The sequence below is a fragment of the Malaclemys terrapin genome, chromosome 15 (assembly GCF_027887155.1).
Source record: "Malaclemys terrapin pileata isolate rMalTer1 chromosome 15, rMalTer1.hap1, whole genome shotgun sequence".
Classification (NCBI taxonomy): Eukaryota; Metazoa; Chordata; order Testudines; family Emydidae; genus Malaclemys; species Malaclemys terrapin.
In genome coordinates, this window is record NC_071519.1 from 7154764 (window position 1) to 7171738 (window position 16975).

The window sequence follows — 16975 nt, forward strand, 5'->3', positions numbered from 1 at the left end:
ATGGTAACCCTACTGGTACCGGCATGGCCATAAAGTCTTGAGCCGCTTGCAGGGCCTCTGGCATGGAGGGCATATGGACATCTGGGGAAGGCTGCTCTGAACGGGCTGAGCTACTCCGCTCAACCTGAGTCGGAGTCTGAGAGGCCAATGGGGACCGAGGACTGCCCAGCATGGGTCTATCCTCTCCCCCAGTCTTGCTCTGGTGCCATGACAAAGAAGGCCTCTTCTTAGCTTTCTTGGTGTGTCCTATGGATGGAGAGCGGTGCCAACTGGTACATGGAGCTGGTGGGTTGCTGCGTACCGACACTGTGGTACCCGGTGCCGACTCGGAGTGGCAGCCGGAGTTGAGGTCAACGCTGACTCCATCAGGGTGGCCCGGAACCTAATGTCTCTCTCTCTCTTTGTCCGAGACTTAGACAACTTGCAAATCTTGCAGTGATTGCTGAGATGGGTTTTCCCCAAACAGCGTAAACAGTCTGTCTGAGGATCACTCACTGGCATCAGTCACCTACAAGTGTCGCATGACTTAAAACCTGGGGCATGGGGCATGCTGCGGCCCGGGCGCACTAACTAAACTAAGCTTAACTAATCAACTACTAACTACAGGTACCATACACTGAACGAACAAGCGTTCTGGGGATGAGCTGTAGCAAAGCTGGAGCAGAGCAGTTCTAAAGCACCTTCACTGGTGGCAAGAAGGAACTGAGGGTGGGGGGAGCGTGCAGCGCCCCTTATACCGCGCCATGGAGGTGCCACTCCAGGGGTCACTAGGGTGCTCCCCTACTGGTACTGCTAGGGGAAAAACTTCCAACACTGGTGCACATGGCGAGCATGCACACCTTTTGTGGAACAGACATGAACAATCACTCAAGGAAGAAGTTAAATTTTCCCTTTGGGAAACTATCAGGCTGAAGCAATTGTATTGATTGTGACACTCAAATAGAAGGATTATTTAATATTATAAATAAATGAGTGTAAACCTGAGATTGTTGTTTTCAAACTGGTTTTCCCAACTCAGTTCCCAATTCTTTTCCAGAAAGGCCTCCAGGACGCCTGCCCACTCCAGCAGAAGTGGAAAAAAGAAAACCCCCAGTGCTGCTCTTAGTCCCAGGTGTATTTGTTCAGTGGCAGGGGGAGTTGATTTGTTTGGTGCTGAGAAAGCTGTCAGGATAGGTCTCTGGGCAGCAGATATCCCTGCCTCTTCCAGCACACCTCTGGCAGTTTCCCTGCTGTAGGAGGGTCATATATGCACCGAGACTAAGGTTTTTGCAAGCCTTCTTAACACAGTTGGCAGTGCATCAGTCTCATAATTTGAAGGTCCTGAGTTCAAGCCTCAGAGATGGTGACTGTTTTTGCTCCCTGCTTCATATTTTCTTAAGGAAATCAGAGAAAAGAGACTATAGCAGAGTGGTTTCTAGACACCCTCCCATCCATCTAACACACACATACATACACAGAGTTTTCTAAGGCATTAACTTTTCCTTCTCCCTTTTGACTCTGGAAATACCGATTCCTAGAAGCCCCTTTCCACAGAGCACATGATCGTAGTGCAGAGAGAAAGCTGGGGGCTGCCAGGTTGTTGTGGGCAAGTAGTTAAAGGGATGCGCAAAAAATCCAGTTGGGCCATTGCCCCCCATCCTCACCCCCAAGCAGCTTTGACTCTTCATGACTATGATGCTGAGATTCCACTGCCTCAGCATCCTCGACCCCCACTGGAGGCCGGTTCCTTAGACCCCTGTTCATATTTCAGACCCCAGCCGGTGCAGCATCCCTGCCCAGCAACTCACCCTCTGCCCCAGGAGAGCCAGCTGGTGGGCTGCATTCACAGGCAGACAGCTTATACCGCTCCCCTCAGAGCAGCAGCCGCAGCTGTTGGCAGCTAATCCCCACCTGAGGCTTGGGGGAAGGAGCTGGGGATCACTTGTTATTTCTTCCATACATCGAGTCTCACTGTGTTTGAACGCATTTCTCTCTAAAACTGATTTAAATTCAGAGCCCCTCCCCTGCATTTCTGCTTTATGCCTCATTCCTGTACCGATGTGAACACAAAGAAACCTTTGGGGACCACTTGCAGCTACTTCCCTGAAGATATTTTAATTTAATAATTGCTGACTCCTACCCCCATTAAGAACAGTGGATTTTATGCCCAGGAGCTTGGCTATAGGCAAAATAACGGGTTAAGGTTTATTACCCCCATGCACAGTTCTGGAATTCGCTATATTATCCCGGCACAGAGACCGAACTACTGCACAAAAGTTCCTTTCATCTAGTTTTCCTTCCCGTGCCCTGCTCTGCTACGTTATTGTTTGTTCATTCAAGCCACATGCAGAGGTGGGTGTTACCCTGACACACAGGGAACTTAAAGGTGTCCAAGCACATGCAGTGTTTTAGAAATATACTAAAGCCCAGGCTTTTCCTTCCTGCTGTTCAATGGGATTGCTGTGTGCGACTAAACCAGGGACATTGTCACCCTGGTGCTAGAGTAAGATTCCAACCTGCCATGAATAAAGTGCTGGGAGGCAGACCCTGGGGAAAGTGTCAGGGACACACTCCCTCTGTTGCTGGTTATAAAATAACACCAGCCCCAGCTCAAAGGGCAGGAGCTCAATGGCTGAATTTCAAGCAGGGGTCCTTCCAGTGCATTGCTTGGCTGGAAGAAGATTCACAAAACACATCCTGGTGTGACTCAACAACCATCACTGTGATCCTCCACCAAACAAACAAACAACAATAAAAAAACCCCACCTTTCCCCCAAATCCCCCAGAACTCTGCCAGAGCTGGCGGATTTGACCCAAGAGAACAGAAGTAGGAACCAAGGCAAGACAAGGTACCAGGGCCAGATGGGAGAAAGGGACAGGAAGAGGCTGCAGATGAACAAGAGAGAGTATCCATGAGGTCTAACGCTGTAGCTCAGACAGCCAGAAACAGGTTTTTCTGCTACTGGCTCCCTACAGAGAAAATGCGTTTCCCTGGAAAAGCACCCCAGCCTGGAATGGATAAATCGGCCACACAGTGGCACCATCCCTTCAGGGCTAGAGCTACAGGTACAGCCCTGCACAGGGGCTGAGGGCATGTCTACATTGCAATTGAAAACCACATTGCTGGCCTGTGCCAGCTGACTCGGGCTCACAGGGCTCAGGCTATTTAATTGCAGTGTAAATGCTCAAGCTCCTGCTGCAAACAGAGCTCTGGGTCCCTCCCATCTAGCAGAACCCAGCTGGGATGGAATTCAGGATGGGAGCAGGTTCCCCTGAGCTCACAGGCTCTTTCTGCTCTCCCTCCTGAATTCTCAGTAACAGTCTCATCTGAAATACAAGCCACCATCCTGGGAGGAAAAGGAAAGAACAGAAAGTAGAGAAAGAGAGAATTCCTCCTCTGCAAGCTGTCTGCCTTCCACCACCCTCCTTAACTCTCATCCCATCCCACAGTGCTCCCTCTACTCTGCAGCCATGGAGAGGAAACCAGGGTTTGGTGTGGTACCAAGCACCAGCAAGGAGAGCAGGGAGTGTGTCTCTCCAGGATCCCAATTCTGGCAACAAACAGGGTGGAATAGATGGAGTAACCAGCCTGCTCCCAATGCAAAGGGTGAGGAGCAGGGAGGAGACAGAGCCAGGAGCCACTGAGGGTGGAAGGAAGTTAGGAGCATGTGTGGGAGTGGGGGGGATGATGGGAATTATTGGAGATGCATAGGGATACTGCCGTGGTTGGATAGTGCATTTTCTACATTCCCCAGCTGATAGCAAATAGCTGTGAAATTCCCTGGAAGTGTGTGTGTGTCTCATTCCCCCCCTCCCCAAACCAATGGCCAGTCTACATACAGGATAACAACCTACTACGGCTGCTACTCTATTGACATGGCAGACATCTGTATGGTGGATCTAAAGGCCCCGCTTTGCTGATCACACACTGACTGGTCACTACAACTGATCAGAATGGAACTTCTATTTGTTGAATTTTCCTTTCTTAAAATCTAGAGTAAATGCCATATAAAAATGTCCATCCCCTTTCTAGATTTAATTTGCTGAGTCTGTGAAGGCGGCCTTTGTCTCACGAGAAGAATCAGCAGTGCAATTGGTCAGTGCTGGATGTGCAATGAGCTTCTGACTCAGCCTCTCTTCCACAATAATCGTTCTGCCCTTCTCTTTCCTCATCCAGCCAGCCCCAGACTAGATTATCTCAGAGACAAACAAGGGCTGTTTGTCCTGTGACAAACCTACAGCTCTTAGTGGTTCTAAGAAACCTATCAAGAAGAGGAAAATCAGCAGGGTTCAAGGTGACATGTCTCTCAAAGGTCTGTGTGACCTGTGCTTGGTTGTTTCCAAGCCCATATTTAACTAGCCCCACTGCATTGTGAACCTGGGCTTACATGTGATTGACCCAGGTGTCACAGTTGTGTGACATGTCACTCACCGGCGCCGATCCCTCAATTCGAGGATGATCTCCAGCATGGATTTACATGTGGATCCTGAGATGACTCAGGAGTCCAAGCCTGGGACCACAGATCTTCCTGCAGTAGGTACAGAGATTTCCTGGCAGGTCAGCTGCCTGCTGGGAGAAAGTTCTTCTTTTTCCTTCCTTTTCTCTCTCTCTTTTCCGCTTGGAGGGGAAGATGCTTCTCCTCAAAGCAGGCACTGCCTGATGGAGGATGTGGCACCATTGAGGTCAGTTGGTAGCTTGCTCCTCCCAGCTTGCAATTAGGTGACCAGATAACAAGTGTGACAAATCAGGACAGTGGGTGGGTGGTAATAGGTGCCTATATAAGACAAAGCCCAAACATCAGGTCTGTCCCCATAAAATCAGGACATCTGGTCACCCTCCTATTTGGGATGTCTACATCAGTTTTCTTGAGACATGCCTTCAGGGCATGGTAGAAGCCTGCAAGTGTTTTCTTTAAACGTGGGGCAGCTGGTGCTCCAGCAGCAACCACATGATCATGACAAGCAGGAGGTCTGGGGCCCAGCGGCAGGGAAAGTCTGAGATGACTGGAGATCCCAGCTCGCTGCAGCCTTCACCTGCTTTCACAGCCATTGGGATCCAACGATCCTCTTCTGCCTGATCCACCATCGAGGACTGAGGGGGGTGGGAGGGTTGTGTTACATGCCCACACTGCACTACGCAGCCATTCTGACTTGGATCTGCCACTTGACCTGTGTCTCCACTGTCCAATGACGGACTGGGCTCAGGATCTGACCATCCTCCCTAGCTGTGTCCTAGGACCTGGGTCATGAGTGCCTGCTGACCCAAGTCGGACTGATTTGTGTCTGCACAGACTTGAGGCTTGGGCGCAAACCTGAGTTGGATCCCACGCTTAGTGTGTAGTGTAGATCCACTCATGCCAGGCTCAGACCAGGCCCCTGCAGCCAGACCCCTGCAAAGAGGGTTTCATTGCCTAGTTACCTGGTTACCTGGGAAACCAACAGTCTCTTTGTGATGTCAAACTGACTGGGGAGGTTTTGCAGCCCAGCTGAACTGCCAAGGGAGAGAGGGAGCAGGAAGAGCTGGGGGCTGCCAAGATCTACTAGGGTTTTTGAAATTTAAGTGACACCTTGACAACGTGTTAACCATAGGCACTAAACCCTCCTCCCTGGGAAGGGAATCTGTGCAAATGGAGAGTGGAAGAATGAATGGGGTGTGAATAGACACACACATGGGCAGGGCACAGGGTGAGGGAATGAGGTCTCATGTGTATGTGAGGCAGGTTGAATGGGAAATGAAATGGCCCTTACTCATCAAAGCCTACACACGTTGAGCTACTGAAGGCAGCAAAACTAGAGTTTGTTACTAGAAGAAATTCAGACCAAGGGGGAGGAGTTAATAAAGCAAAGAGCTACAAGGAAAACAACATTCACTCTCTGGGGCCTGGAAAGGGGAAGAAATCTAACTTCTTCCTGTGAATTCAATTGACTTTTCTTCCTCTTCACCTTTACAACAAAGACACCCAAGATGGAGGTGTGAAACCTTTCCCTTAGAGAATGGCATTCAGTCACTTTCTTTTGCTTCTTCCCACCATTAGCCAGGCAGGTAGGAGAGATGTATTTGTTTTAAAGGAGTCTTTTCTAATGGGCATTTTCATTGCTTTCTTTCCATCTATCTAGCCCTGGAGTTGGTCTTGATAGCTGGTTAATAGCTAGTTGGCAGCCAGGACCTCCCTTGCTTCTATTAATTAAAGGGCAAAAAACTTGGTTAATGCCTACTGAAGTTTGCCTGGTGAGATGTTATTCCTTTCAGAACCTCAATGTCAGCAAAATTCAAACTTTTGAAAACCAGGAAATGAACAGTTAAGGTTGTCCACTATGGACAGACACTTCCCACCTCACTGACCCCTCCTCACTCATCCACACTACCCCACCCAATTCCCAAAAACCTGGGAGGGGGAGCTCATTTTCCCTTGTGATGCCCAGAGTCCCTCCAGTTACAGCTGAAGCTGAGATGGATGCTCCGTTTGGTTTCTCCTTGTAAGAACCAAAGGGTTAATTTAGATGGCAATTCAAGGTCCACTCGCTGATCTCCACCCTGATTTTCTGCAGTTCTGGCCCACGTTGCTTATTGAAAGAAATAGCTCCGGATTCCCTTTATACATTTTATTAAAATGAAAAAAACAAAATCAAGTACACACATTACTAAGACTAAACTATTGTATACATGACTAAACTAACTATGGGGGTGAATGCACTGTTAGCATGTTAAGGTCAAAATCAGTAAATCAATGCATTAACAATGCTATTGCATAGGAATCATGTTATCACCATATCAAATGATCAAATTAATACAACGGATCATCAACCCTTATAAATCCTAAAACAGGAAGCCAAGGAGGCGGCTGTCCAGTTAGTTGAAAACCTCAGAGAACTTCACCCATGCTGTGCCATCCACATTGAGCTTGTTATATATTTCAATACGGAAACCAAAGGATTGTTTGTCTTTAAACTACAACCTCAAAGCCAATTAAAGCTTCCTCCTTTGACTGAATTCTTGTGTGGTTAATCCTTCTCTTTCCACAAACACAGCCCTTACTGAGGCTTTCATGAGCAGAAGTCTAACAGTTCTGACTATAGCTGACAACTTTATTGGTGTGCTTGCACAGAATGAAACGCACACTCAGCGATGTCATTGGGGAGGGTTTTAGGGCTTCAAAGATTAGGGCAACTAGTCTATCTGATGCCTTCCTTTGTGGATTTTGTGGGTGATCAACACAGGGGAATGCACTGAGCCACACTCTAATATTATAGAAAGGTCAGGACATCTCCCCGCTAATGCAAAGGAAAGAGAAAAAACAGAAAAAGGAAAAGTACTACAATGAGAAGGGGTTGGAACTCTGCAGCTCTTTCAGTTTTTGGACTTGTGTGGTAGGAGTTGGAACTGGTCAAGGAACCAAGTGATGGGGTAACTGGCTCAGCACTCCCCCCTAGCAGAGAATACAGGCCTACCCTGTCACTGATTTTGTGAGCTCCTTCCCAGGGGGGGGGGGACCAGTCTCTCTTAGACACCCTGGTGACCTGAAAGGCAAAGGACTTCAGCCTTTCCCTTGGTGTTTGTGGATGACAATTCCAGCTTATCCCAATTCATGGTGTCTCCCCTGAGATCTTCCAGGTAAATCAGATATGAACTATGCCTTGGATACAGACAACATGCCCAGTTGTTGTATGTCTGAGTTAATGACTCGAGATTGTCGAAATAACAGGCTCAATTGAAAAGATTTAATCTAAGATTATTAATCAGAGATTAGCATAGCACTATATAGAATACAGAAATAAATAGATCCATTACTGCCCTTTGTTGTCAGACTAAGAGCTGGATATGTGTCTGTCCTGCATCTGTGCAGTTTTCATTCCCCCAACTAAGTTCCCACATCGGTATCATTGGATAGGATTTCAAACAAAGGAAACCTACTTGCCAAGAATAGTCTCCCAGAAATGTATGTTCTGGTGTCATTTCTGAACATTCTCAGTTTACCCGACTCATGGGAGAAGGTATGATTATTTACAGCTGAGAGGACTAACAATTCTTCAAGTTAGTATCTCTCAGTGGATCTTTCTTACCCCCAAATCACTCTTCCATGTTGATTTCCCCAACAGAAAAAATCTGCTATAACAATAATCTCTTATTAGTGTCCCTAATCTATATAGGCCTATGTTAGCATTTTATTTATATGTTAAGGAGATGGTTTCCAAGAATATAAAGAGTTGTACAGACATGAAGGCACCCTAGAGTTATTAAATACAGCATAATGAATAAATTCCTGAATAGGGTTACACATTGGTCAAGACCTGTGTTCTGGGCCTTAGAATTCAGACATACTCTTTGTGGAAGATAAAGATTCTAAAGAATAGTAAACATATATATGAATCATATATATAGAAAGAAGTAAAGGTATTATTTTTACTAACAAGTACTAACACCAGTCCTGTTGGAATGAGGTAGACTTTCGGCTAACATCAGTTTGGAAAAGTCTCCTTTAACTCAGCAGTTTTCCTAAAATAGCTCTTGTTGCAAACCACATTAATCGTGGATGTGTGAACCCCAAAGATACTCACTGTGTCATGCATCCATCACAATTCTTATTAATAAAGTGTGTGTATCTCATGACACATCTCACATCTTTCCTTTGCAAACAAGAGAGAGTGGGAACTCCACGATCCTTAAAATCTAACTAGGGAAAAAGGTTGCACAAATTGTGTCCTTAAGTTGTTTTCCTCTTTACAGACATTTACTTTAGCACTTATTCAAATGAATTCCATTTGAAATACAAATAATTAAATTCTCTGTGGCGCTTGTATTCTCAGATCCATTACTTTTCTCACATATTTCCCCACCCCAAGCTCCTCTGTCCAAGGGGGATTAATTACCCCAAATAAGCTGTTCAGTATTAACCACCATTGCCTATATTAGTAACAAAAAGAAAAAAAACCAATATATCCTTCAGTTTTCCAATATAATTCAGGTTATCACATCATTAGCATCTTACTCTTTAACCAATAACTTCATGTTTAATTTCTTTTTCATTGGTATCAATGACACACCAAAATATTGCAAAATCTTATATGATGAGATAACTGGCTCTGTGGATATGGGGAAAGTGGTGGACGTGATGCACCTTGACTTTAGTAAAGCTTTTGATATGTTCTCCTACAGTATTCTTGCCAGCAAGTTAAAAAAGTATGAGCTGGGTCAATGGACTATAAGGTGGAAAGAAATCTGGCTACATTGTCAGGCTCAATGGGGAGCGATCAACAGTTTGGTGTCTAGTTGGCAGCTAGTATCAAGAGAAGTGCCTCAGTGGTCTGTCCTGGGGCTGGTTTTGTTCAACATCTTCATTAATGATTTGGATGATTGGATGGATTGCACCCTCAGTTTGCGAATGAAACTAAACTGGGGGAAGAGGTAGATATGCGGGAGGGTAGGGATAGGGTCCAGAGTGACCTAGACAAATTAGAGGATTGGGCCAAAAGAAATCTAAGGAGGTTCAACAAGGACAAGTGCAGAGTCCTGCACTTAGGAAGGAAGAATCCCATGCACCGCTACAGGCTGGGGACCGACTGGCTAAGCCGTAGTTCTGCAGAAAAGGACCTGGGGATTACAGTGGACGAGAGTCAGCAGTGTGCCCTCGTTGCCAAGAAGGCCAATGGCATATCGGGCTGTATTAGTAGGAGCATTGCCAGCAGAATGAGGGAAGTGATTATTCCCCTCTATTTGGCGCTGGTGAGGCCACACCTGGAGTATTGCATCCAGTTTTAGTCCCCCACTACAGAAGGTATGTGGACAAATTGGAGAGAGTCCAGCGGAGGGCAATGAAAATGATTAGAGATCTGGGGCACATGACTTATGAGGAGAGGCTGAGGAAACTGGGGTTATTTAGTCTGTAGAAGAGAAGAGTGAGGGGGGATTTGATAGCAGCCTTCAACTATCTGAAGGGGGGTTCCAAAGAGGATGGAGCTTGGATGTTCTCAGTGGTGGCAGATGACAGAACAAGAGGCAATCATCTCAAGTTGCAGTGGGGGAGGTCTAGGTTGGATATTAGGAAACACTATTTTGCTAGGAGGGTGGTGAAGCACTGGAATGGGTTACCTACGGATGTGGTGGAATCTCCATCCTTAGCGGTTTTTAAGGCCCGGCTTGCCAAAGCCTTGGCTGGAATGATTTAATTAGCGTTGGTCCTGCTTTGAGCAGGGGTTTGGAGAAGATGACCTACTGAGGTCTCTTCCAACCCTAATATTCTATGATTCCATGACACAAACACCTACGACTCAAAAGGAAAGGAATTGATAGAAAAGATCACAGGACTGACCCCAAAGAAGGGTGAGCTGCAAAAGGCAGAAGCAGGCAACTCATCTAGGGGAGCTGAGAGATCACAATGAAGATAGCGCAAAGATCACTCTGTGGGAATTAGCAAATGTGATTTAAAAAAAAAAAAAATCTTTGGCCAGCCCTAGTCAAGGCATTTATTACAGTTCTCTCTCATGTGGATTTTCTGATGTCTAATAAGGTTTGAGCTCTGATTGAAGTGTCTCCCACACTCAGAGCATGTGTACGGTGTCTCTCCTGTGTGGATTCTTCGATGTGATGTAAGATTTCCGATCTGATTAAAGCTTTTCCCACATTCAGAGCATGTATAGGGCATCTCTCCTGTGTGGATTCTCTGATGTGTGATAAGCTGTGAGCGCCGATTGAAGCATTTCCCGCACTCAGAGCACATGTAGGATTTCTCTTTTGTGTGGATTCTACGATGTCTGATAAGGTGTGAGTGCCGACTAAAACCTTTCCCACACTCAGAGCACGTATAGGGTGTCTCTCCTGTGTGGATTCGCTGATGTGAGATGAGGGCTGAACTATCAGTGAAGCGTTTCCCACACTCAGAGCATCCATAAGGTTTCTCCCCCGTGTGGATTCTTCTATGTGTGATAAGGTGTGACCTCCGATTGAAGCGTTTCCCACACTCAGAGCATCCATAAGGTTTCTCACCCATGTGGATTGTTTGATGTGTGATAAGGTATGAGCTCCGATTGAAGCGTTTCCCACACTCAGAGCATCCATAAGGTTTCTCACCCGTGTGGATTCTCCAATGTGTGATAAGGGCAGAGCTTCGATTGAAGCTTTTCCTGCACTCAGAGCACGTGTAGGCTCTCTCTCCTGTGTGGATTCTACGATGTGTGATAAGGTGTGAGTGCTGATTAAAGCTTTTCCCACACTCAGAGCATGTGTAGGGCGTCTCTCCTGTGTGGATTCTACGATGTGTGATAAGGTGTGAATGCCGACTAAAGCTTTTCCCACACTCAGAGCATGTATAGGGCTTCTCTCCTGTGTGGATTCGCTGATGTGAGATGAGGGTTGAACTATCAATGAAGTTTTTCCCACACTCAGAGCATCCATAAGGTTTCTCACCCGTGTGGATTCTCCTATGTGTAATAAGGGCAGAGCTTCGATTGAAGCTTTTCCCACACTCAGAGCACATGTAGGGTTTCTCTCCAGTGTGGGTTCTCCAATGTGTGATAAGGGCAGAGCTCCGACTGAAGCTTTTCCCACACTCAGAGCACATGTAGGGTCTCTCTCTTCTGTGGATTCTCTGATGTGTGAAAAGGTCTGAGCTCTCATTGAAGCTTTTCCCACACTCATGGCATGTGTAACGTATCTCTTCCAAGTTGATTCTGTCGCATTTAATAAGGTCTGAGTGGCTACTGAAGTTTTCCTCTGGCCTCTGCTGAGTCTCACAGGCTTTTGCTTTTTCTGGGAGTGCAGAACTCCTGGAAACATTCCCTTTGGATCTTCCTGATAACGTCCCATGTGGTTTTACTTGCTCAGCATCTTCCTGCTGGGGTTTCTCCTCCTCATTCTCACTCACCATCCCATCACATTGTGGGAGACAGAGAGAATCCAGACATAGGTCACTCCCTGCACCGGAAAGAAAGGAAATCTCAGAGAGAGGAATGGAAAAAGAGATGAACAAACCAAAATATGTGTTGGAGAGATCAAACCTATCAGGAGCTGATTTTCCCCAAACTCTTCCTCAGAGGAGAGAGGAAGGGATCAGTTCTGGGTCCGCATCTCACTAGAAAACTCAGGAGAAAGTGAGATTGGGGAGGGACATGCTGCCAGTTATCAATCAGAATAGGAGGGAAGCCATGAGTGACATCTGCCATAATGATTCCACATCTGCAGGGAACAATCCTGAACTTGGGAGAGTTCACAGGGCCTTTGTAGGGCATCGCAAATGTTTCCTGCATTCCCAAACAGTTGTTGAGTTGGTTTAACCAATTCCTCACCTGTGCAGACAGCTCTCGGGATCACTTCTTTCTCAGAGCCCTGGAGGTCTGGGACCCATGGCTCTTCCCCTCGTTCCAGCTGCGAGATCATATCAGGTTTGGAAACTGGAAATCCTATTCCAGGCAAAGAAAACAAGGGAGGTCAGTGGAATTTGTGGGATTCTTGTTACGAAGAATATTCCATGGTTTTAACCCCAGCTCATTGTTAAGCAGTAACATCCCAAGATCAGCTTCCTTGGCTCAAAGTGGCAGGAGAGTTATTATTATTATTATAAATCATATTTATTACCTTAGTGCCTAAGGACCTACTAACAGTGGGTCCCATTGTGCTAGGCAAAGTACAACAGAGAATAGTAGATGGCCCATGCCCTGAAGAATTTACAGTCTAAATAGACAAGACAGACACAGAATGGGGGAAGGGGTAGAACCCACTGTTAGAATATAGATATTCAGATTATATCAGTGTATCGAGATAAGCCTGACTGGTGTGAAGGGCTTCAAAATATGCTTGCTTGGAAATTAACCCCAATAAACATTGCATTATCTGAGCTTCAGACTACTGGTGTTTTGCTGCTTGCTGTCTGTGTGACAAGAACCAGGGAAGTGGGAGGGTGAAGGGAAAGCCCTCTACCAAAATTGACATGACCTGATAACCAAGAGGTAAGCCTTTAAGGAAGGTTTTAATACACTTTGGGTATGTCTACACTATGGGTTTAATCCGAATTTAAAGAATTCGATTTTTGGCAACAGATTGTATAAAGTCGAATGTATGCGGCCACACTAAGCACATTAATTCGGTGGTGTGCGTCCATGTACCGGAGTAGCATTGATTTCCGGAGCGTTGCACCGTGTGTATCCCATAGTTACCGCAGTCTCCTCCGCCCATTGGAATTCTGGGTTGAGATCCCAATGCCTGATGGGGCCAAAAACATTGTCACGAGTGGTTCTGGGTACATCCTCCCCCTCCCTCTGGGAAAGCAATGGCAGACAACCATTTTGCGCCTTTTTCCTGGGTGAACAGTGCAGATGCCATACCACGGCAAGCATGGAGCCCGCTCAGCTCAAGACAACAGTCATGAACATTGTAAACACCTCACGCGTTATCATGCAGTTTATGCTGAACCAGAACCTGCAAAACCAGGAGACAAGGAGTAGGCTATGGCAGCGTGGAGACGAGAGTGATGAGGACATGGACATGGAATTCCATCAAACCACAGGCCCCAGCGCTTTGGAGATCATGCTGTTAATGGGGCAGGTTATAGCCGTGGAATGCCGATTCTGGGCCCAGGAAAAAAGCACAGACTGGTGGGACCGCATAGTGTTGCAGATGTGGGACGATTCCCAGTGGCTGTGAAACTTTCGCATGCATAACGGCACTTTCATGGAACTTTGTGACTTGCTTTCCCCTGCCCTGAAGCGCCAGAATACGAAGATGAGAGCAGCCCTCACAGTTGAGAAGTGAGTGGCGATAGCCCTGTGGAAGCTTGCAACGCCAGACAGCTACCGGTCAGTCGGGAATCAATTTGGAGTGGGCAAATCTACTGTGGGGGCTGCTGTGATGCAAGTAGCCAAAGCAATCACTGAGCTGCTTCTACGAAAGGTAGTGACTCTGGGAAATGTGCAGGTCATAGTGGATGGCTTTGCTGCAATGGGATTCCCTAACTGTGGTGGGGCGATAGATGGAACCCATATCCCTATATTGGCACCGGAGTACCAGGGCAGCCAGTACATAAACCGCAAGGGGTACTTTTCAATGGTGCTGCAAGCACTGGTGGATCACAAGGGACGTTTCACCAACATCAACGTGGGCTGGCCGGGAAAGGTTCATGACGCTCGCGTCTTCAGGAACACTACTCTGTTTAAACGGCTGCAGCAAGGGACTTACTTCTCAGACCAGAAAATAACAGTTGCGGATGTTGAAATGCCTATAGTTATCCTTGGGGACCCAGCCTACCCCTTAATGCCATGGCTCATGAAGCCATACACAGGCAGCCGGGACAGCAGTCAGGACCTGTTCAACTACAGGCTGAGCAAGTGCAGAATGGTGGTAGAATGTGCATTTGGACGTTTAAAAGGTCGCTGGCGCACTTCACTGACTCGCTCAGACCTCAGCCAAACCAATATTCCCATTGTTATTGCTGCTTGCTGTGTGCTCCACAATCTCTGTGAGAGTAAGGGGGAGACCTTTATGGCGGGGTGGGAGGCTGAGGCAAATCGCCTGGCTGCTGATTACCCACAGCCAGAGACCAGGGCGATTAGAAGAGCACACCAGAAGTGCTGCGCATCAGAGAAGCTTTGAAAACCAGTTTCATGACTGGCCAAGCTACCGTGTGAAAGTTCTGTTTGTTTCTCCTTGATGAAAACCCGCCCCCTTTATTGACTCGTTCTCTGTAAGCAACCCACCCTCCCCCTTCGATCCCAGCATGCTTTCAAAGGAAATAAAGTCACTATCATTTAAAAATAATTTATTTTTTATTAATTGATTATAAAAAGAGGGAGAGCACTGACAAGGTAGTCTGGGTGGGATTTGGGAGAAGGATAGGCGGGAAGGAAAAGGCCACTAAAAAAGTTCAATATAATTACAGCATTTTGGTTGGGCTGTCCACTGGGGTGGAGTGGGAGGGTGCACGGAGCCTCCCCCCCCCGCGTTCTTACATGTCTGGGTGAGGAGGCTATGGAACATGGTGAGGGGGGAGGGAGGTTATACAGTGGCTGCAGCAGCACTCTGTGCTCTTGCTGCCGTTCCTGAAGCTCCACCAGATGCCGGAGCATGTCCGTTTGATCACTCAGCAGCCCCAGCATTGCAGCCTGCCACCTCTCATCTCGAGTGTCCCTCATGGTCTCACATTCTCTGGCATCTTTCCTGTACTTTAAAACCGTGTCCTTCTACTCATTCAGATGAGCTCTTTCATTGCGAGTGGATTCCAAGATTTCCAAGAACATTTAGTCTTGCTCCTTTTTTTTCGCCACCTTATCTGAGATAGCCTTCGGGACGGAGGAGGGAGGCTTGAAAAATTTGCAGCTGCAGGAGGGAGGGAAAAAAGGAGAGAATTTTTTAAAAAGATACATTTTACAGAACAATGCTTATACTCTTTCACGGTGACCAACACTATTCACATTACATAGCACATGTGATTTCTGTGCAAGGTCCCATTTTGCCTCTTAATATTGAGTGTCTGTGACTTTGGTGTTAGAGAGCACAGACGCAGGTCTGGGCAACAGAATTCGGCTTGCATGCAGCCATGGTAAGCCATTGTCTTTCGGCTTCTGCAGCTTTCCTAGAAGCAGCGCTCTCCTTTCCCACATACCAAGCAAAGCCCATAGAGTGCTGCGGTTTTCCTGTTAACGTGCAGCAGCAGAAACCAAACTAACACCCCCCCATCCAATTCTCTGGGATGATCGCTTTATCGCTTTTATACCGCATGGCTGGTATCAGGGAAGATCCCTGCTAGCCAAACGCAAAAAGCTCAGTGCCAATGATCCCCCCACCCCCCGTTTGGCTAACTGCAGGGAAGGATTTCTTTTCAGCCACAGGCCAACAGCCCAGTAGGAATGGCCACCTCTGTCCCTTTAATTAAATTCCCGTATTTCAACCAGGTTACCATGAACGATATCACTCTCCTGAGGATAACACAGCGAGATAAAGAACGGCTGTTGCTTGAATGCCAGCAAACACCGGGACCATATGCTGCCAGGATTTGTCATATAATGATACCAGATTACTTGCTACTAGCATGGCGTGGTCAAGTGTCCTACCATGGAGGACGGAATAAGGCTGCACTGCCCAGAAACCTTGTGGAAAGGCTTTTGGAGTACCTCCAGGAGAGCTTCATGGAGATGTCCCTGGAGGATTTCCGCTCCATCCCCAGACACGTTAACAGACTTTTCCAGTAGCTGTACTGGCTGCAAATGCACCCCAAGTCCTCAGGGCAAAGTAATCATTAAAAAATGCTTGCTTTTAAACCATGTTTTATATTTACAAAGGTACACTCACCGGAGGTCCCTTCCATGGCCTCATTGTCTGGAGGTTGGGAGGGTACTTCAGTCAGGCTGAGAAAAAGATCCTACCTGTTGGGGAGAACCAAGTGCTGTGTGCTCTCCGCTAGCTCATCGTCATCCTCCTCCTCCTCCTCTTCCCCGCCTGCAGAATCCTCAGGCATGGCTGAGATTACCCCCGCCTCAGAATCCACGGTCAGAGGTGGCGTAGTGGTGGCGGCCCCCCCTAGAATTGCATTCAGCCCGGAGCGACCGTTTGCCTCCTTTGTGTTTTTGATAGGCTTGTCTGAGGTCCTTAACTTTCACGCGGCACCGTAGTGAGTCCCTATTGTGGCCTCTCTCCATCATGCCCTTGGAGATTTTTTCAAATGTTTTGACATTTTGTATTTTGGAACGAAGTTCTGCTAGCACGGAATCCTCTCCCCATATAGTGATCAGATCCAGTACCTCCTGTACAGTCCATGCTGCTTCTCTTTTTCGATTCCCGGACTGCATGGTTACCTGTGCTGATGAGCTCTGCATGGTCAAGTGTGCTCTAATAAGAATATAACATTAGGGATCTATTATCGACCACCTGACCAGGACGGTGATAGTGATGATGAAATGCTAAGGGAAATTAGAGAGGCTATCAAAATTAAGAACTCAATAATAGTGGGGGATTTCAATTATCCCCATATTGACTGGGAACATTTCACTTCAGGACGAAATGCAGAGATAAAAT

At 47.0% G+C, this 16975-nt stretch overlaps 1 protein-coding gene across 1 annotated transcript in view; it reads right to left on the reverse strand.

Annotated features, from left to right (window-relative positions):
- The window catches only part of LOC128822969 (zinc finger protein 501-like), a 348938-nt gene that overhangs the window by 177175 nt on the left and 154788 nt on the right, over nt 1-16975 (reverse strand). The window contains exon 6 of the mRNA XM_054004886.1: nt 10461-11552. Within this exon, the coding sequence (XP_053860861.1) occupies nt 10461-11552 (1092 nt within the window). The remainder of the gene's footprint in view (nt 1-10460; nt 11553-16975) is intronic.